The sequence below is a fragment of the Tigriopus californicus genome, chromosome 12, assembly GCF_007210705.1.
Source record: "Tigriopus californicus strain San Diego chromosome 12, Tcal_SD_v2.1, whole genome shotgun sequence".
Taxonomy (NCBI): domain Eukaryota; kingdom Metazoa; phylum Arthropoda; class Copepoda; order Harpacticoida; family Harpacticidae; genus Tigriopus; species Tigriopus californicus.
In genome coordinates this window covers 1,798,118-1,817,727 of record NC_081451.1, presented here as the reverse complement: position 1 = coordinate 1,817,727, position 19,610 = coordinate 1,798,118, and the positions used below count along the sequence as shown (strand labels likewise).

At 38.4% G+C, this 19,610-nt stretch overlaps 2 protein-coding genes across 2 annotated transcripts; one reads left to right on the top strand and one right to left on the bottom strand.

Moving 5' to 3' along the window:
- Nucleotides 1–327: 327 nt before the first annotated feature.
- Nucleotides 328–4,555, bottom strand: LOC131892359 (mitoguardin-like). Its single transcript, XM_059242192.1, has 10 exons — nt 4,378–4,555; nt 4,240–4,316; nt 2,805–2,935; nt 2,595–2,738; nt 2,225–2,391; nt 1,952–2,162; nt 1,699–1,888; nt 1,325–1,538; nt 611–862; nt 328–544 (listed from the first exon to the last, which is right to left on the bottom strand). The coding sequence occupies exons 1-10, from the start codon at nt 4,483–4,485 to the stop codon at nt 380–382; spliced, it is 1,659 nt and encodes a 552-aa protein (XP_059098175.1). The 5' UTR covers nt 4,486–4,555; the 3' UTR covers nt 328–379.
- A 2,188-nt stretch (nt 4,556–6,743) lies between these two features.
- LOC131892363 (transmembrane protein 120 homolog) lies at nt 6,744–19,607 on the top strand. The gene is made up of 9 exons (XM_059242201.1): nt 6,744–7,178; nt 7,962–8,174; nt 10,032–10,173; nt 12,001–12,137; nt 12,256–12,344; nt 12,779–12,930; nt 14,001–14,085; nt 14,184–14,376; nt 19,366–19,607. Exons 1-9 carry the CDS (start codon nt 7,116–7,118, stop codon nt 19,507–19,509), a joined length of 1,218 nt encoding a protein of 405 aa, XP_059098184.1. The 5' UTR covers nt 6,744–7,115; the 3' UTR covers nt 19,510–19,607.
- The last annotated feature ends 3 nt before the right edge of the window (nt 19,608–19,610 follow it).

Here is a 19,610-nt window from a genome sequence, read left to right as displayed (position 1 = left end):
TCAAAATTGCTTCTTACGATTATGAAAAAATGCCAAGATTTGTTTGGGCAATTGCGACAAAATTTGTTTAGACATTTGACTGAACCACTGAGTAACCTTCAATAATCGTATAAAACAACATGCCAGTTAATAGGAGAATGAAAATCCCTAAGAGATAGTTTTTTTTGGGAGCTTGTTTCATTACAATAAGTGCCAAAAAAACCGAAAAAAAAATTTACGAAACAAAAAAAACCCTGGAGTTTTTGAATACTTAAAAACGATAACTTACTTTATATCCAATAACAACGTTACTTATCATAGTATCCAAATTAATCATTAAGAATAAGCGGTCTCGCAATCATAAGATATGACATTTATTCTGGTATAATTAAAAGCTCATTTAGTTTGGGACTTCCGCATCCATCCTTGGCTCATCTAGCTCTAAATGTTTTTGCACACTTTCAAAACGGCTCCGAGCCAATGTCATGATATCCACACTCAGATCCTCAACACTCGAGAATCGCACCAATTGGAAGTTGTACATGTCGTGGATAAAGTCCAACACCTGAAGCATATAACCCAAATTTGGAGTCAAGACCCTGAAAAAAGGTCATTTCAAAAAATGGCCCACCTGGTTCTTAAAATACAGCATCAGGTTGTTCAAATGTTCGTCGGGTCCAAAGAACCCCCAAGCCAGGGTTGGAGTGAGTATTTCAGACAAGTTGTAGAACTGGGCCTTGAACCCGTTGGGCACCTTGAGGAGCCTTCGTTTGGCCTTGAGCACGCTCCAAATGGCCGTGTGAAGGGCGCCCTCCTTGAAGCTATTGGACAACCAGCGATTCTTCATCACAGCTAAAACACTTGAGGGTGGAGATTCCAAGTCCTGGAAAATGACGTGCTACTTTTAGGAGTCGGAAAAAAAGGTAGGGATTTCCCAGAATTTTTCTTTCTCATTGGTTATTCACTTGTCCAGAGAAATGGAGATTTTGTCCAATTACTAGTAACTATTTTAATAAAATGAGGCTAAATAGCAACGTATTAGAAGGTAAGGCTAACCAAAACAAAACCAACACAAAAAGCAAAGCATTTACTGGTTCACTTGTGGGGCATTTGGCGGATGCAATAGGAGACAAAAATGCCCCAGATAAACTCATGAAAACATGTACTTGCTTAATAGATCGTATCTTGGTTTCAAATCAAGGGTAACTGAGGGTTATTTTTGATTAAAAAAGAAACTGATATGTAATGGAATAAAAATTGTAGCTTATAATTTTATGAGCCACGGAAATGTAAAGCTGTGTTTAAGTATTTTGAATGAAACTTAGAGAGTATCGTCCGAACCTACTTCAAAGCTGTCGATGAGAATGTAGTCAAGAAGGACGTCATAGAGATTGATGCACTTGACATTCCTGGATTCCAGCTCTGTGCTCATTTGTTCCAGGTTCTCGTCATTGGACAAATAAGCAATCAAATCATCGTAGGCAGTCACAAAATCTTTGGGATCTCGATCAGACTTCACCAGTAACTCGGACAGAATTTTCCGGCCACTGTCAATCCACCTGGAACAAAAATCAACTCAAACGTATTGGTTGCGTTTAATCACTATCAAATCAATCATCTAAATGCCGAAGATTTATGTCATCTAAAAAGTACAAAGATTGTAGTTAACGGGAGTGAATATATCTAATGCCGGATAAAAATTTCAAAATTATGCCTTACCAAATTCGGATCTCATCATCACTCATGAGTTTTTTAAAGGCCAGTCGGAGGCAATGCAGTTTGGCCAGGTATTCAGAGTCGCTATCGCATCCAACGAATTCCGTTCTGAGTGCACGAAACGGGATCTCTCCGTTGTCTTCCAAAATCTGTAGTGCATCCACGTAAATCCTTTGCAATGGATCACTTTCATCTGCCAATACATTAGGGAAAAAACTTGACTGAAAGCACCTCCCATCCAAGTGAAAAGACTTACTTAAAACTTCGTTCAGGTCATCAAAATCTCTCAAGTCAGCAATGGTGTCTTGAGCCGAAACGAAAGAGATATCATCAACCGAGGTCACACTCAACAATCTCGAAGATGCATCATCTTGACCGCCCCAATCTTGTCCGTTTCGGCTCCGTCGCCTCATTGCCGTCTGATTTAAAATCGAGTTTTGGTGAATGAAAAGAGCTTCGCCATCCTCCTAAGATTGTAAACACAAAGTTTAGACTAGAGTGTGAGCCATCATTGCTTAGGATGTCAAACTTGGAGCTGGTAGGCGCATTCCAAGAGATTCTCCAGCATGTGCATAAACTTCGTCTCATCGGATGTGGTGAGAGCGTTGCGCAGAGGTTCACTGCTGGGATGATAGGCTGACAAGGCATCCTCCCAATAACTGGTGACAGTCTCCAAAGCCTCCATGCCCATCAGCCCTGGAAGAGAAATCCAAATATTCAATTTGACACCACTGCATTGACACCAGACAGGTTTATTCAAGGATACTTTTAACAGTTAACTAGTTAAAGGTCTCTGGTTTATTCCACCTGCTCCCAACATTCAGCTAGGTTGCGAGACTAAAAGAGTTCCGCTCACATACAGCAAGTCTCGCAATCTAGTCAACTTTCCGCCATCATACCTAACTGCTGAGGAGTAAGGGGCGTTCCATCCACTAAGGTGGCCCCGGATGTGATTGAGTCTTTGTCAGAACTGGGCGGCACACTCTGGCGTTGGAGTTCCGACCAATTGTAGGATGAAATGGACAAACCCCGCCGGGAAGAACCTAAAACCAGTATCAATCGAGTTTGAGTTGACCGTACGCCGTATAAAGACTAAAAGAGGTCCCTACTGTCATTTGACGTGGATCCATGCTTTGAGAGAGAGATTTGTCGGGCTCTTCGGGCAGCTCGGATACTACGATGGGGGTCCAATTGGGCTCTAGGTCTGTGGCAGTAGCGCGACACCACCAAAAGTACCACTCTGCAGACGCAATAACGGACATAAAGAAGCCACCAACTCAAATTGTGGAGGAACAAATCCAGGAACAGGTACACGTGAAAACGCAGCTCTGATTCGGCATTGAATGCACCCCAATCATCAATCTTGGACATTATTCAAGCCAAGAAATGAAGTCAAAATGAAAGGGCAACAAGTTGAATGAGAGCATAGCATAGCAGCTATCGTGAATCAAAAACAAATGCCAGATCACTTCCACATCTAATTGCTTTCTTTCAGTAAACGTTATTCTCCACCGATTAGTTGGCGGTGCTATTTCTTTAAATCTTAACCTGAACTAATCAAACCTAATCTAACCTTACCTAACCTAACACGAAATTAATAACCCTTAAAGTCTCTCTCTAAACCTTTTAACATTTTGCCACGAACTTTAAAATGAGCACCGCCAACTAATCGGTGGAGAATAACGTTTATCCTTTCTTTCCAGCTGTCTTACCACTAAAAGGAGTTCAAGATGATGACTCAAAGTTCTGATTTGACTCTATTTGAATGTAATGTTTGATCGACCCACGAACCAGAGTGGGCGGTTTGGGCAAGCACTTGAATATAGGGTTGATTATGGATTTTGATCAAATGTTTTTTATTCAAGTCGAACTAAACTGGCGTAGCTAACCTATAAATATTGGAGGGAAGCAAGTTAAACAATGAAGGAATTCAACAAACAAATGTGGTGGCCATCATTTTTCGAACAAACCAGGATTTTCAACGGTTACTACATACATATGACTCTTATACCTCTATTGAGACAAAAGCTCATGGATGCTTTAAGTACCTTTTGCACCTTCCTTGAATACTCTTCCAACGTTTATAGTACTCCATAAATTTTGGAAAGGAAGAGAACGGAGAAAGGTATTTCGATGAAATGGTAGGATCAATTCAAACTTAAAAGTAGCCTTGAAATCTTTTGGAGGGTTTCAACTATCAATGATTAGCTTTAAAATTTATTTTGGTACGTACGAAAGAAAAGTGCCTAGCATATTTCTAGAAACGGGTTAAAATTCTTCAAACCTTATCATTTCACAGTGGCTTTCAAACTTCTCGTAATTTGTTATAATTGTTTATGGCATGGACTTGCTAAATAACATGCCTATGAAGAGCTCTTCAAAACTAGGTACATTCATTACTAATTCTTCACTAAACGAATATTGCACTCCATCAGCATATCAATTGTGATATAAATCAACTATCAATGAGTATCATTGTTACTGTTTTGAGACGAGGAGGCTGGAACCTCAAAAAAAGTAATTTTAAAATTAACTTAGTCTCACCCTGAGCAACCAACTCCAATTAGTGCCAATTTTTGGCTCAGATTCATCCGTTTGAAGAACCAGAGGGAGGCCGAAATCTGCAAAGCAATCCAGATCTATGAACCATGTCAGCTCCATTAGACTGGTAAATAAACACACCTGAGAGCCCAATTTGTGGGTCAGTTGTGTCATTTTGGCCACGGTTTCGTGCCAAGGGACGGTCCTTTTCAAATTTTCAGACAAATCTAGGTCCGGACTTAGCTCCATAAAGACTCTAGACAAGAAATAAGCCGGCCATAATTTTAACCTTTCAACCTGAAGGGAAGAATCTGGCTTGCATGGAACACTGACCAAAACACGTGACGTCACCCCTGAGAAGACGACGGCTAAGTGCTTCCAAGAGGCTGGTGGAAAAAAAGCGCCAAAGTGCAAGATAAAAATGAGATACAAATATGGACTGGTCAAACGCTGGCTTGCTTAAGAATTTCGTACTTTGTTAATTTGCCTCTCACGGAACCTCATTTTCTTCTTCTTTTTGTGTCGGACAAGAGACAATTCATCTGTACAAATTCAAGGGAAAAAAATGCCCACTCTTGAACTGGAAGTGTAGAAAAATGGCACACAATGATAATAAGATCAAAGTAACAGGAGAGTATGACGAACATTGCCTTGCCAAAATGGTGTTTTTTGTAGTTTGAGTAGTTTTAAATTAGTTGTTCAGGGGAAAGCGAAATGTACTACCCAGATCAAATACGAGAAGAAAAAAAAAATCGTCGAAACCAGGTTCCGTGAGTCATACTTCAATGTACTACAAAATTCTTGCGAAAGCAGAAGTTTGACAACTCAATAGTCAAAATAATACCATTTGTTGATCAATCATTGAAACCTTGGTCTGCCATGCTGAGTTTTGTCTTAGACCGGCTTGACATAGTTCTGACATGCACCCATCATTTTTACGCTCCTATTTCCTCAAATCCATTTTCCCGTGTATCAAAAACACGTGTTCAGCCTTCAATTTTGATGAGATATGTACAAACAATTACATTTATTTTTGGCAAAAGATTGGAAAAAAACACTTCTCACGTTTTCAAATATTTTTATAAATGCTCAATGTAATGAATGACATAATTCATTGAGTTTGTAAAAAGCGCAGACTAGTCACAATCTTTGAGAATAATATGAGGACAGAAAGTGTACAATGAAGGCAAATACATCAGACATAGAGGCACTGAAGAGCTGATGCTTAAGGTGGCAAATTTGAAAGTCATTGCAAAAGCCACACTGGCCATTTCAACCATGGAGTTCATTCAGCCTGTTCTTATGTATGTTTCCATGATTAGAAGTGTTAAATATTCTTGTTTGATTTTCAGCTTTGTCGTAATGAGCGTTGAGGATCAATTCCATTACTTGTTGACATAAGATTTAGTTGCATTGGGCAGATGGCGTTGTCTTCAAAGATAACTGTCAACAAATGCTCAGGGGTGCCATTTTTGGTGACGATCCCCGTGTAAAAACTTAATAAATGTATTTGTCATAGTTACCCCAAATTTGATTATCTTACTGTAATTTTGAGTAAGATGTAATTGCCATGAAACTAAGAGATGTTGAGGTTACGCAACTTGTTGACAAAATATTTGAACATGAACCAGAATAAGATTTACTGATGACCTTCAACATGCAATGCTTGAACAAAAATTCTGAGAAAGTTGAGTTCTGGAGAGTTGTTGTCAGGAAAATGAAATGGGAGGTGCATAATCATCTCAGCAGCTTTTTTGAACTATTATTCGCAATTGCACAGTCAATTTGTATTCAAAATTAATGCTTTTAAACCTCCTCAACAAGATTCTTTTAGTGGCATCTGCGGTGGAAAGGCACTCACTCCTCTCGTTAACGACAAAACTTTGCATTACAAAATGGAAATTGTATAGTTGACATTGCAAAAACATCCATTCAATCCCGTCTCTTCATTTTTACTGACGAGACGAGCCAGGCATTTGAAGCCTTGGAAACAAAGCACTGAATTGTAAATTGGCGACAAATGACCTAAATGTCCAAACAAAAGCCAGAAAACAAACAGTACAAGAGCAAGAACCAATGTAAAGAAATTTACGCTTGAAACTTTTGTTTGAATGCAATCATTCATTTTGTAATATATATGATTCTACAAGATCTGATAGTTGAGCTAAAAGACGTTTGAAATAGTACTATTGTATGCTGCAATTTATGTCCTATGGCTATATGTTTCAATTTGTACAATAACCAAAAGACGCCACTGTCAATTACTGATCTTTAAAGCAAGAAAGAGAATGAATATCTTACAAGGACTTTTTTTCCTTAAGTTGTGCCCAATGATATTTTTGTCATATGGGCAATATTTTTGACGCCTCTTGGAGGCCAGGCACATCAAAGATGGTTTGTAATCCGCAGTTTAATTTCCGCTGTGGATTCAAGCCTCAAAATCAGTAATCCTAACTTGATTGACTTGGCGGCCCTGATCATGCAGTTGTTCTACAATGCACCCTCCATAGGATAACAACACTCCAGTTGGCTCGCCTCCATTCCATTCGTGTCATCAACTATAATGAATGATCTGACCCAGCTATATTAACCTCATTGGGATTCGATTTTAGAACTTGGTTCTTATTGACCACGTGTCGTCCGCTATTCGTTGACATATAGTCTTCCTGTTGTTCTTGAGGGCCAGACTGAAATCTCGTGACTGAAATTATTGTGAGGCTAGCGTTGCCAACCAATGACGTTGAATGTGCCAAAGGTCAAAAGCAGAATCCAGTTCTATCTCACAATCATCCTCCTACTCATCTTCATTTTCGACGTTATCCCGTGTCCAATTATAATGGGGTCAGTTCATTAGGTCATTGAGTTGGAAACCAAGCAAGATGGACAACACGGAATTGGCTCAATCACTCAAAGATTGGGCCGAATTGTCGCAGGAATATGCGGTGAGTCCGACTTTTGCGCTGATAATACGGATTTGGCATGAATTTAGTGACCACACCTTGGTTATTTTTTCAAAGAATTTTTTCGGGTTTCTGGTAAAAAGTAAGCCGCAAATGGGATGAAACATGTTGATGGAGTGGATAACATTGTAAGCCATTGCTAGAAACAATACTCGTTTACATTTTTATCGGTTTAATGTAGCCTGTATTTTTATTCTGCTTCATTTTTTTTTGTTTTGGGAACGTTTATGACGATTAGATATTATAGAACATGAAGCACAGTTCAAGCCAAAATTACTATGTATGGCACCCCTTTTTAAAATAAAAACGATAAATCCAATGCTTTTAACCGAAAATAGCTATTCACCGATTGTGGATATTTTAAATGAATAACCGATGAAATCATTGTTTTTTCCCCCGTGAATTTCGTATTTGTCCCAATTAAAGAGCCATTTGAATGTGTGATTAGAACGAGAGCATATTATAAAACATCAAATGATCTTCGAAGAAGATAATATCATTTGACTGCAATGATGCGAGATCAGCAACATATGATTAAAAAACAAGTTTTATTTGGCTTATTGTGGGGTTGGTCTCTCTATCTAGAAAAAAGCACAATTGAACGAAAATTCTATGAATATATTATCCATGTGTATGATTTTTGCAATCAACTTTGAAAGAGATCCCATAGAGTTTTTTAGTAACAAATAAATGCGAGAGAGAACTTTTATTTTCTCAATTATTGAGATGCATGCACATGATTAACATTTGTTTTTACGTTTGCAGGGCCTGCAAGACTTGCACAAGAAGTACCTGATCAAGTTGCAGGAAGCCTTGGCCCTTCAACGGAAATGCGTGGCTGGAGTCAATCATCAACGATATCGTCTCAAGGCTACGGACAAGCTTCTAAAGCACGTCAGGGCCACCAACGATGAGGAGAATGCCGAGAAAAGCGACCTTGACAAGGACATTCTCCGGCGAAAGGCTCAACTCTCACAGGTGAATTGTTAAAAAAGCATATCAACAACCTCCCTCTTGGCAGGGAATGTAATCCCCAGTACCAATCAAATGAAAGGTAATAATTCGTCTATTTATTAACTCTCAATCTTTATATGATACTTGGTCTACCAACGAATTTGAGTTGGCAGACCGAGCTAGTCCTTGAATATATGGTTGATCAGGAATGCTATCTAAAACTTGGTCCAAGTCTGACTTGAAAGATGCAACCGGATCAACAACAAGGCCTACGTATTCCTTACGAATATTAGAGGGAAGCAAAATAAACAATGAAAGAGCCCGAGAAAGAAGAGAAGTGAACTTCATTGTTCGAACTAGCCTGGATTCTCGTGGGCTTGAAGGTGCTCTCAAAACGCTCATTAAGCCTCTACGGTCACTAGCATTGACCCTAAATCCTGGGTTGGGACAAAGCTCGTGGATGCTTTTGAAGACGTACAATATCAGATACCCTTTCTTACCTTCTTTGAATACTGTACAATCCCAACCTTTCTAACCTCTCCCAATACGAGAGCTCTCTCATTCCTGTAATGTTACTGCTCAATACCTTTACCTCCATTATCTACGAGTGGAGTATTCAAAGGAGTTGACCCGAAGGTCATTGAGCCGAATTTCATTCCGTTCAGGGCCGTATTACTCTCAGTAACCCAAGAATAGATGATTTCTAGGTCCTTTGCCAGGCTACTGGAATCTTGGCCATTCCTACCAGAAACTAGCTTTGTATCGTCAGCATAAGAAGAGAGACTGGCAGTAATACTAAGCTTTTGAAGCGGGGCAACGAATATTATAAACAAGAGGGGCCCTAAGATCGAACCCTGGGGAACACCTGACTTGACATCATGTATGCCACTATGGGATCCCTCAACCTTAACCAATTGCTTCCTACCAGAAATGAAACTTTTTAACCAATTGAGAACCTTGCCTTGTATCCCAATCTCATGGAGCCTGTTAACTGAAAGGCCATGATCTACCTTGTCAAAGGCCTTGTCAAAGTCGAGATAAACTACATCAACTGATTCATGGCTCTCTAGTCCCTCAATAACCTGCTCAATATGTTCAATCAGTTGGGTAACCGTACTAAAATGTGCTCGGAACCCATACTGTCTAGGAGGAAGGACTTCATGAATATCAAGAAATTCAACAAGTTTGAACTTTGTGATCTTCTCAAACACCTTCGCAATATTCGAAGTGAGAGAGATCGGCCTATAGTTACTGGGGAGTGAAAATTGGAACCACATGAGCTACCTTCAGAGAAGAGGGGAACTTGCCCTGGTCCAAGATGTAACGCATCAAGTACGAGAAAACAGGAGCAAGAACCTGTGAGCATCTCATTAGAAACTGAGATGTCACGCCATCAGGACCAGGAGAACTTGAAAGCCTCAAGCCCTTGATGGCCTCTAATGCATCTTGATCTGTAACTACAAGATCATCTAAATGCTCAACTCGACTGACCTTGTCAACCTCAACAGACTCATCTTCAGAGCAATGAGCTGTTGCTTCCGAACTCAGTGGCGTTGAAAACTGTTTTCACACAACAACAAACTGTCTACATTGTTAATGGCTTCCCCATCAACCTCAAAAGGCCCAACAGAGTTCCATTTTGCTCATAGAGCTCGCATAAGACCTGACCTCCTGAACCACCTTACTCTTAGTTTGTAACTGGTCATATTCGATGGAGGCCTTAATCTTACCCTGAATTACGTCCAACTTTTTTTGGAGACTACCCATCATTTCTGGATTCGAAGTGCTCTTCAGCCTTTTTGCTAGTTTGCAACTCTTTTTGAACAAAGTCTTCGTTTTTAGAAAAATTGCGTTTTTGACTCGTTGGTTATCTTTTCGTAGATGGAGGACAGTTTGCCGAGGCCGTCGGGTCGATATTTGAACATCATTTTGGGCGGTATCAACGTCTCTATTCTGGATAAGAAGGCCAAATACGATTACAAAGACCAGTATGAGCGGTTCAAGCTCATCGTCAACCTTGTTGGTAAGTAGCTAGTTCTTCAATGGACGTTAGTTTCCTACATGAATGTGTAGCAACATAGAGATCATAGAGCACCGCCACAGATGTCTTGGTTCAGGTAGACATGGCAGACCTAGATCGGGTGGGTTCGCCTTCATTTTTTTCTGAGATAGCACGGCAGTCACCTCTTCAACAAACCCAAATGCATTGTAATGACAATGGCGGTTTTATCTTTAACTAGGTTTTTATCTTGTGTGCAAAATTTTGAACAAATTACGTAAAACGTCGTTTTGGAGGGATATACCTTTTGTACTTGTTTTCCCGTTTTTCACCCTAACCTGATAAATATGGGTGGGATTTAGATGTTTTTGATTGTCATGGCAATTCTCTCAACTTTTTTGTCACTTAAAAATTCAAATGAAATTGAAATGTTGTTACAAACATTAGCAATACTTTTTGAAATTGTAAATATAACCTCCATTGATTGAAGAAATTGAACTCTTGTTGCCCTATTTATTTATGTTTTGCACTCGAGCAAACCGCAGAGTGTGTTATCCTTTGCCAATCCTCGGGGAATGGGTATTTAGGGACCAAATATTACTTCCAAAGCCAAGGGCAAAAGCACAATCGGATGCCACTTGAAATACATATTTTCAAAAAGGTTTAGTTTTAGTGCCTTAGGCATGTAATTGAAAAATTAGAAAAATAATAATTGATTGAGCAAACTGCAACTTTATACCAAACCTATTAAAAATTATAACAAAAACTGTATGCAAAATTCTAATTATTGATCTTTTGAATTACTTACGATTTCTTTTCCCTTAAGGAAACTAAATCGTTATTCAAAATTGCTGGTGCCCTGTGCTTCCTGTCGTGGAAAATCTCTCATAATTGTACTAAAAACTGTTTGCTTGTAAGCAATGAATTGAAACCTTCGGGTATGTGTGTGCATTCATGTTTTTTTTGGGGTCGTGTTTATTGCTTTGGCATTGATTTGTTTCAATTAAAAAGTCTAAATTGGCCACCTTTTTCAAGTTTTAGATTTTGGCAATTTTGGCAACCTTTTACTCACCTTTTTTGACGATTTTTTTCTACCTTTTTTCCTGTAGTATAATCATCACACATTCAAAAAGCCAGCTTTGATTGTCTACTTATTGCTGAAGGAAATCGAAATAATTTTATTGATAAAGTCAAGTAAAATGATTTGTGAACCATTAAGTTCAAAATAAATCAATGTTTAAGCAGGGATATTCCTGATCTTGAGACAAATATCAAAGTTCAGAAAACTTTCAGCAAAATTGCAATTGACGGTGCAATTCAGCAGATTGTTCTTTCATGCTTGAACATTCAATTTCAAGAACTATGTTGTTACAAATAGTAAAGAATAAAGCTAATAAAGCCACTTGTAATTGACTCAATCCTCCATTATACCATATGTATGGGGACGTTTAGGCAAGCTCTGGCAGGTTCGTTTGCTTGCTGGTACCAGTGTCAGGGATGCAAGTTTGGGGCTTCAAACACGTTTTTTAGAAGCTGACCCTTCTTTCACATTGCTACATGAGGAAAGGTCAGCTTCGTTGAAACCAGTTTGAAACGCCAATTTTGCATCACTGGCATTGGCAGGCAAGTTTGTTTGTATGTCCGAATATAGTGGCGCCATCTAGCTTCTTTAAGGTCAGGTGTTCTCTGGCAATATGGATGGTACCCTTGAAATGGGGTTGTTCACTCTTGGATTGCCAACAATCTTAAAGCTAAAGCTATTCAGCCCTTAGAATAACTTCAATTGTGTTTAATTGCGCCTTGCATGTGAACAAAAAGTCCGTTACTAATTTGTGTTTTCTGTGTTTGCAGGCTGTGTGTTGGCATGTATCAGTCTCTATTTCAATATGAGGGTGTTTGACCTCATGTTCATGTTCCTCACAGTGTGGTATTACTGCACTCTCACCATTCGAGAATCTATCCTCAAAGTGAATGGCTCCAGAATCAAAGTAAGACAGACAGCTCTATTGCACTAATCAAATCTATTTAGAGGGGTCAATGAAATTGGAGATATCTCTTTTGGGATTATTCTGCGGGACTAATTATGTGGTTTCCTGTGGTTACTAGGGCTGGTGGAGATTACATCACTTCATCTCGACCTTTGCTGGAGGAGTCTTGTTGATTTGGCCAGATGGGGAAGTGTACTTAAGCTTCAGGTGAGAAATTGCTTAGATTTTGTTTGTGTGATATTATGTGCTATAGATCAATTTAACTTGTCGGCGGTAATTAAGAGATTGTTTAACGAGAAAATGAAGGCCAAGGAAAGGTGGTTAAAATGTGGGAACAATTCTTGAGAGAAATACCCGAACACATTTTTGGCATTTTTCCTAGTCCACAAAATCTTAAGAAACAAGCCCAGATTGAAGCTTATATGGCCAAAAATACTGTAATAGCTGACACAAATTAAAAAAATCTTTTTCGATGGTCTAACTAGCATATTCTTTGTCGTTGAATACCTAGCATTTCAAAGGGTCAAATTGATTTTTGGACTGGATGTACAAATTTTATTTGCAGTTCTCCAAATCATAGTAGTTAAATATTAGTTTTCTTTATGAGATATTTGCAATATAATATCATCTTTTTCGTGCAGGAATCAATTGATGTGGTTCAATGTGTATTTGGCTTTCCTCCAATATCTGCAGTTTGCCTATCAGAGAGGTGTGTTATATCGATTGCGATCATTAGGCGAACGGAATGACATGGACATCACCATTGATGGTTTTCACTCTTGGATGTGGAAAGGTAAGATGAAGTAAACGTTATACTGTGTAAATAGACTTAGGAATAAAGCAGTTAAAAACCTAAAACCTATTTTTTTAAAACCTTTTTCCGCCGAATTCTGAACAAATTGCCTAAAACGTCGTATTTGGGAAAAAACCTTTTTTGGCATTTTTCATTGGCACTTCAATTATGCGTGTAAATGTGAGCAACCCTTTTGATGAGATGAAAAATTGGTCACTTCACACCAAATCCCAAGCTGACTTAATTAACAAATCTCATGACATCTAGGTTCTTGTTCACTTTACAGAAATATCCATTTGTTCTTTTGCTTCAATTTTTCTTAAACCAATAAGAAAATATGATATCATCCCTTGAGCATGTTTTTAACGTTTTTGCTGATTTTTTCTACCTTTTCCCGAGGTCTATTCATAAGCAAAAAGAATTGTTGACTTCTACGGTCTCCTAGGTGTCGTCACTGCAGTTTGGGCTCATTGATCAGGGTGTCAGTCAGTTCTAGTGATATTTGGCTTTGGGTTGAAGCACTAATGATGTTTATGATAGGGCACATCATAGTTTAGAAAGCAATTATGTCCCTAAAAAAGATATGACCAAAGTATTAGTCAGACAGAACACTCTCATTTACTTTCAAAACTAAAGGGCAATTGAAACTATTTGGACCCTCATATTTTGTAAAGAGGATACTTACTGTTGTCGAAGGAGTTTTTAGATCTCGAGTGTTGACTTCAATCACTTCTGGAACTATTGATGTCATGTGAAGTCTTTGCTTGTAGAAAGAACTCAGTGGGTTTGATAGATCCATTAAGAAATATCTAGAGTAGAGGGAGAAGTCTGTTTTCTTGTTTGGTCCCATCTTTTGAGTCCATTCCAAAATGCCCAAAGCCAAGCAAAACAAAAGTGTTTTGCAGCATTTCTTCTCCCTCATCCCTAAAAAGTCCTTGCCAAAGCTGCCATCTTCACGGTGAAAAAAAAAGTGACGGGAACGTGTCTCTGACCATACTGTCCATCTGTTGACGACCTTTCACGAGTTTGTCTCTTAAACAAGTCTCATTATATTTTCTTTTTCGCCTTAGGTCTAGGATTTCTTCTGCCTTTCCTGTATGCGGGTTACATCTTCCAGCTTTACAACGCCTACGTCCTCTTTCATTTGACTTACCAGTAAGGAAACCTGACTTGTGTATTGTGGGCCTTGAGGGTTTATCAAAAGGTGAGTAAGTGAGTGAGTGTGTGTCACGGCATTTGCTTTCGGTTTTTAGTCCTCAATACACGTGGCAAGTGCCTTGCTTGTGCCTGGTGTTCACCGTTCTTGGGTTGGGTAACATCATCACCACGTCCTTGACGATCCCTTTGAAGATCAGTGAGCACAGGAAAGGACTCCTGAAGCTTCGATTCACGAGGTTGGACAAGTACTTCTGGACTCATCGTAAACGACGAGATTCCGAGGCCGTGGTAAGTGTTCATCTTATTTGCCATTTATTTATCCATTTTTTGATTAAACGGGGGAATATTGTAATTCAAAAATGTTCAAATAATGTTGCTTAAAAGAAGAAGGTCTCTGAGTTGTCGATGGGTATTCCAGTTTGAGATTAGTTAGTATTTGGCATTTTTTAATAGGGTTTTGATCAAGAAAGATGGTGAATCCTTTGGACCAATTACAAAGGGGTTTTAAAATGCCTGCAAAACAATAATATGTCATGAATCTTTTCTATTGAACGGAGTATCTAATTGCGTAGATAATGTTTAATGCAATTATTTGAAGATTAACCCATATTTCACGATTTGAACATAACTTTGTTTACTTAGAATTTGAGACTCGGCGCGTGTCACTTTTGTTTTTCAGCTATTGCTTTTGATCATTATTTGTTCTTTAATGAGGGAGCAAACATCTTTATTAGATAATTTACAAAAGATATTTCCTTGTATTTCCCTCTCGTTGTACATCTGAATCTTTCATACTCTATAATGATAAATTTGCTTCTGATAAAAGGGCTTGACAAGAACTCAGATCATGGAACGGTAGATGGCGATAGTTTCAGAAGGTAGTTGAGATTAGGGACTATAGTTGAGATCGTTTATTTAGTGACTCCTTCAAGAAGCAGAGATCTGTCTGACAAATTGTAAAAGGTTTTTTTTTTTTTTGTAAAATAGAAAATTTCAAAGTAGAAAAGTAGAAAAAGAAAAAGTGTGACAATGTATTAAATTGCACTAGCCCCCTTACGATGCACGAAATATGGTGCAGGTTCTGCTGCACTTCAGAGGGCGCTTTGTCATTCAGCCTCTAGCAAATAACGGGCCTGTTGTTTTTGGCTAATTCTATGAAAATCTTATTGAAAATTAATGCCCCGGGTCACATAATGTCCGGAAAAGAAATTGCGTTCAAGGCAAGGCAAGAGCAGTTTATTTAGCAATCTACCGTGCCTCTTCCCGTTTTCTTTGGGCCGTGTGACGTTGCAAATAAGGGCCCTTATATGTGAGATGCCAGCTCAATCAAAATAACAAAACGCGTACTCTGACGAGCAGAAAGTGAGCCAAATATTGTGTAGGGTAAGTTTGTGATGCAACTAAGAGGTCGCATGACCAGATACAGGGTTTGACTCACTAGCAAATAAGGATGCGGAAATGCAACCAAAATAGCGTAATTGAATTTAACAACGTGATCCTGTCTTGTCTTTCGATTACTTGGAACCATGGTGATTTCAAGATTCATGTTTGATAATTGATCATACTTATGCGTCTCTTTTACACTGTAGTCTATAACCCCAACTTCTAATTTAAAAAGGTCTTTGAGATGACCTATCCCGAGGGCAGCTTCTCTCATTTCGTAGGAAAGATGTATTCGATACAGTGTTGCGAATCAATTGTAATATTAATGCCTACTAAATCTTGTACCTAATTTTTTGTCAACCTTTGAAAAGCGCAGCCTTTCGTTAGGTATTGGAACACATCCAGTTTTCAGATAGCTTCTTTCAATGTGCATTAATGTAATAGATCTAAAGGTTATTGTTGACGCACAAACTGGAGGTCGCCATTACTCATTAACATAATATGCTCTAAAATCTATGATTTTTGGGACAATCTAAGATAATTGATTAACCCACAGGATACAAATCCTGCCCACAAAACGTTCTCAAATAAAGTCGAACGCTTCAAATACTTCTGCTAAGCGTCAATTTTTTTTTACCGCTTTCAATTTATAAATTGAACAGTCCAAAAGTTTCCCATTGCCACACATTTCGAACCTCTTGAAAAACACCTAAAAATTGAACGGTTTAAACTTCATAAAATGTGATTACCTCAATGTCCAGATGTGCAGACGAAAATGCGGAAAGATGTAACAATTCGTTCGTTGATTGTTATGATAACGAATCGAATTTTTGTCATTGACTGGCCCATTACTTTAAAACACCCAAAAAGATCAACATTTCTTGCCCAGCCTTTATGTAACCATTCCAATTTTGACAGTGAAGCAGACTGATCTAATAATCTCCATAAAAGAGCTGAAACCCCAGTTCGAAACATAACAGTGCATCAGGGAGTGCATCTCTGTGTTTTAATACAGTTGCATTGGTAGATGACTGTCATTTAAGTAACTGGGGGCCGTTCTTCGACAAGATAGGATTATTTCTTCTTGTACGTCTAAAACAAACGGCTGCAGTCATAAAATAAGTTTTACCAGCCTATAAAGTACCGCCTTTGAGACCAACCCCAAGAAGGACGACGGCCTTAAACTGAAATGTGCCCATTGAAATGTACATAAAATCTTTATTACTCCTTTAAAGCGAAAGCGTAAAACATGGTTCACGGTTCACGCCAAACACAATACAAGTTCACATGGTTAACTCCAAGAAATAAAATCCTAGACCTTTATTTTCACTTGCTTTTTGGAATTGCTTTTTATTAGATCGTTGCAATAGGCGCAATCCTTAACAATTATTTGAACATCAACATTGCTTGGATGAACGAACGAGCTAAGAATGAGGAATTATGAATCCAGCCCCGAATGAAGTTTTGGAGACCGTGTTAGAACATTAGATTTTTAACTATGTCGTCTTGGCGTTCTCTCAGATGATTCTTCAGATTCGTCCCCTCAAGTTAAGAATTCCTATTTGGGAACGATTTTCCAAGGTGGTGAAAATACCCTTTAAAGTTTTGACGGAAATTCCCAAACACATCTTGGCATTTTTCTACCTCAAAAAGTCATAGGGAACAATCTTTATTTTATAAAACTTACATACCTAAAAACATTATAATAACTGAAATTTTCAGAAACCTACTCAATATCAATTGGGAGCCCACTTAGTCAGCTCTTGAATACAAACTTTGATATCATCTATTAATCCGCTACTTGGATTAATTGTAGCGAGATTTAATAGTCTAAATTTCATTGGTTTTAGCCCCAAAATGCCCCGGTTACTTGTTGATTTAATTTCCCAAAGAATTAATATCAATTTTGAGTATCACATTAATGATTTTTTTCCTTTTCTTGCATAGTCTCACTATAGCTAAAAATATTATATTGTGTCAATTAGAAGACACTGGGAGTGGAAGCTTTGAAAATGTGCTTTACTATCATCATGTGTACACTTGGTTACGCTTTCACTTGAATTCTGATGGCAATACCTGCAACAAACAATGTTATAGATTTTGTCGTTTTTGAAGACTTCGTTGTAACTGATCAAAAATAGCTTCTTTAAGACTTCATTGATATTTGTGAAATTTTCAGTCACCGCTCAACTAAATGTCTTTTGGACGGTTCTGAAATAAGTGTTCAAAAATCTGCACTTTGGAGAGTTTTAGATATGGTTGTGTAAGGTTTAAGTTCATATAAGATTATGCAAAAAAAAAATCGGTCATGTTTGTGGTATTGAAAATCGATATTTATTCTTCAAAATGGGAAATTGAATTAACATAAAACCGGGGGATTTTGGGGCAAAAAAAAACCGATGAAATTTGGACGACTAAATCCCATGTAACTAAGTGTCGGTGAAATTGATGATATCATAGTTTATATTCAAGAGCTAACTAAGTGTGCTCCTAATTTACATTGAGTAAGTTTTTGAAAATTTTAGTTTCTATAATGTTTTTAGGTATGTAAGTTTTTTATGTGGCTAGAATTCCATAAAGCAATAAAATCAAAATTGTTCACTATGACTTTTTGAGGTAGAAAAATGCCAAGCTGTGTCTGGGAATTTCCCTGGAAACTTGGTAGGGCTTTCTGAACACCGCGTTTCAGAGGAGTTGGGAAGAACTTCTCCACTTTAAACTTAATTCATTAGCAATTTTGTGATTGGATGGTTTTCTTTGCCATTCAATTGAATAAGTTCCTTTCAGATGAAAAATAATTAGCATTTCACAGCCTTGAAGAGCGCCCTCTGGCTCGTTTAGGTGCGAACAAACAATCTCTACTAGTCCAGACTAGAGCTCTCGAGGGAAAAAAGTCACTACAACCAAGCTAATCAAACCTTACCTAACCTAAACCAACCTAACCCAACACGATATTGATAACCTTTTAAGTCCCTATCTAAACCTTTTAACATTTTGGAACAAATTTAAAAATGAGCACCGCCAACTAATCGGTGGAGAATAACGTTTATTCATTTAGACAGCTCGGCAGCAGGGTGTCGGGCCGATCTACCTCCCTTGCAGCATTACACGGTGTAAATAAAAGCAATCAAACTAGTCACCAACCCACTGGCTCCCTGAATTTGGAACTTTATTATGAGAAACACGTAACTAATTTAAGAGGATTCTTGAATTTTTAATTGTTTAATTGCACAAAGTGCAGTAGAAGGGTTTCTGAAACTATGCTACAGCATTAACAGAGAGACAAAGATGATTGTTAATCAATGGCTTTTGCCCTCCTTACGACGTTTAAAGCCCCAGTTTTAGAGGTTTGCTCTTACAGGCAAACGTTTTTGTTCAATGCAACATAGAAAATCCATTACAATTTCACAATTGTATCATTGCCCTTCAGATTTAATGAAGAACACAAGAAGGTTAGTGTATCCAAGTTTTGACCACTGAGGTCGCAAATTGGCTTTTCAAAAATACCACTTTGGAAGATACCTACCGGAGCTCCATCTGGCCGGTCAGTCCACGTTTCGAGCAGTTCCTGTCCATAGTGCAAGGCATACTCATAATTGAAGCTTATCAGGAGCGAGTCCACCGTCCCAAGAGAGACTCATTATGGATGCTCTCCATCATTAGGAAAGGAGACCATGATTGAAGGGCGAAAGCCTAGAACTCTTCTCGCCTCTTTGTCATTAAGTAGATTAGGAAGTGGACTGCAGAGTGAGTGATTCAATTCCCTCAAGGCCATGAATTGGATCTGAAACAAGTTCCATCAACAGGCAGCAAGCACATCAATGAATACATATGTGTTTCCACAATAGAGAATATACCCTGAAATTGATGTTGATTTTAATGTGTTATTTCTAGAACAACAAAAAGTATCTCGAGGATGTGGAACGCATTTTGAGGCCGGCCACGGATACATTGGTCGAGAGTAGCTCCAGTTCCTCCATGGATGAAGACACCTCCGAGAACATCAAAGATATCCCCGGACCCAAGAAAAACAACTGATTTTATGACCAGTTTGACCCCAATTCAACTCGTCAGGGGCCTAAACCGTTTGTTTGGGTTTTTTGAAACTTTTAGTGGAATATAATGAATCCTCTTCACAT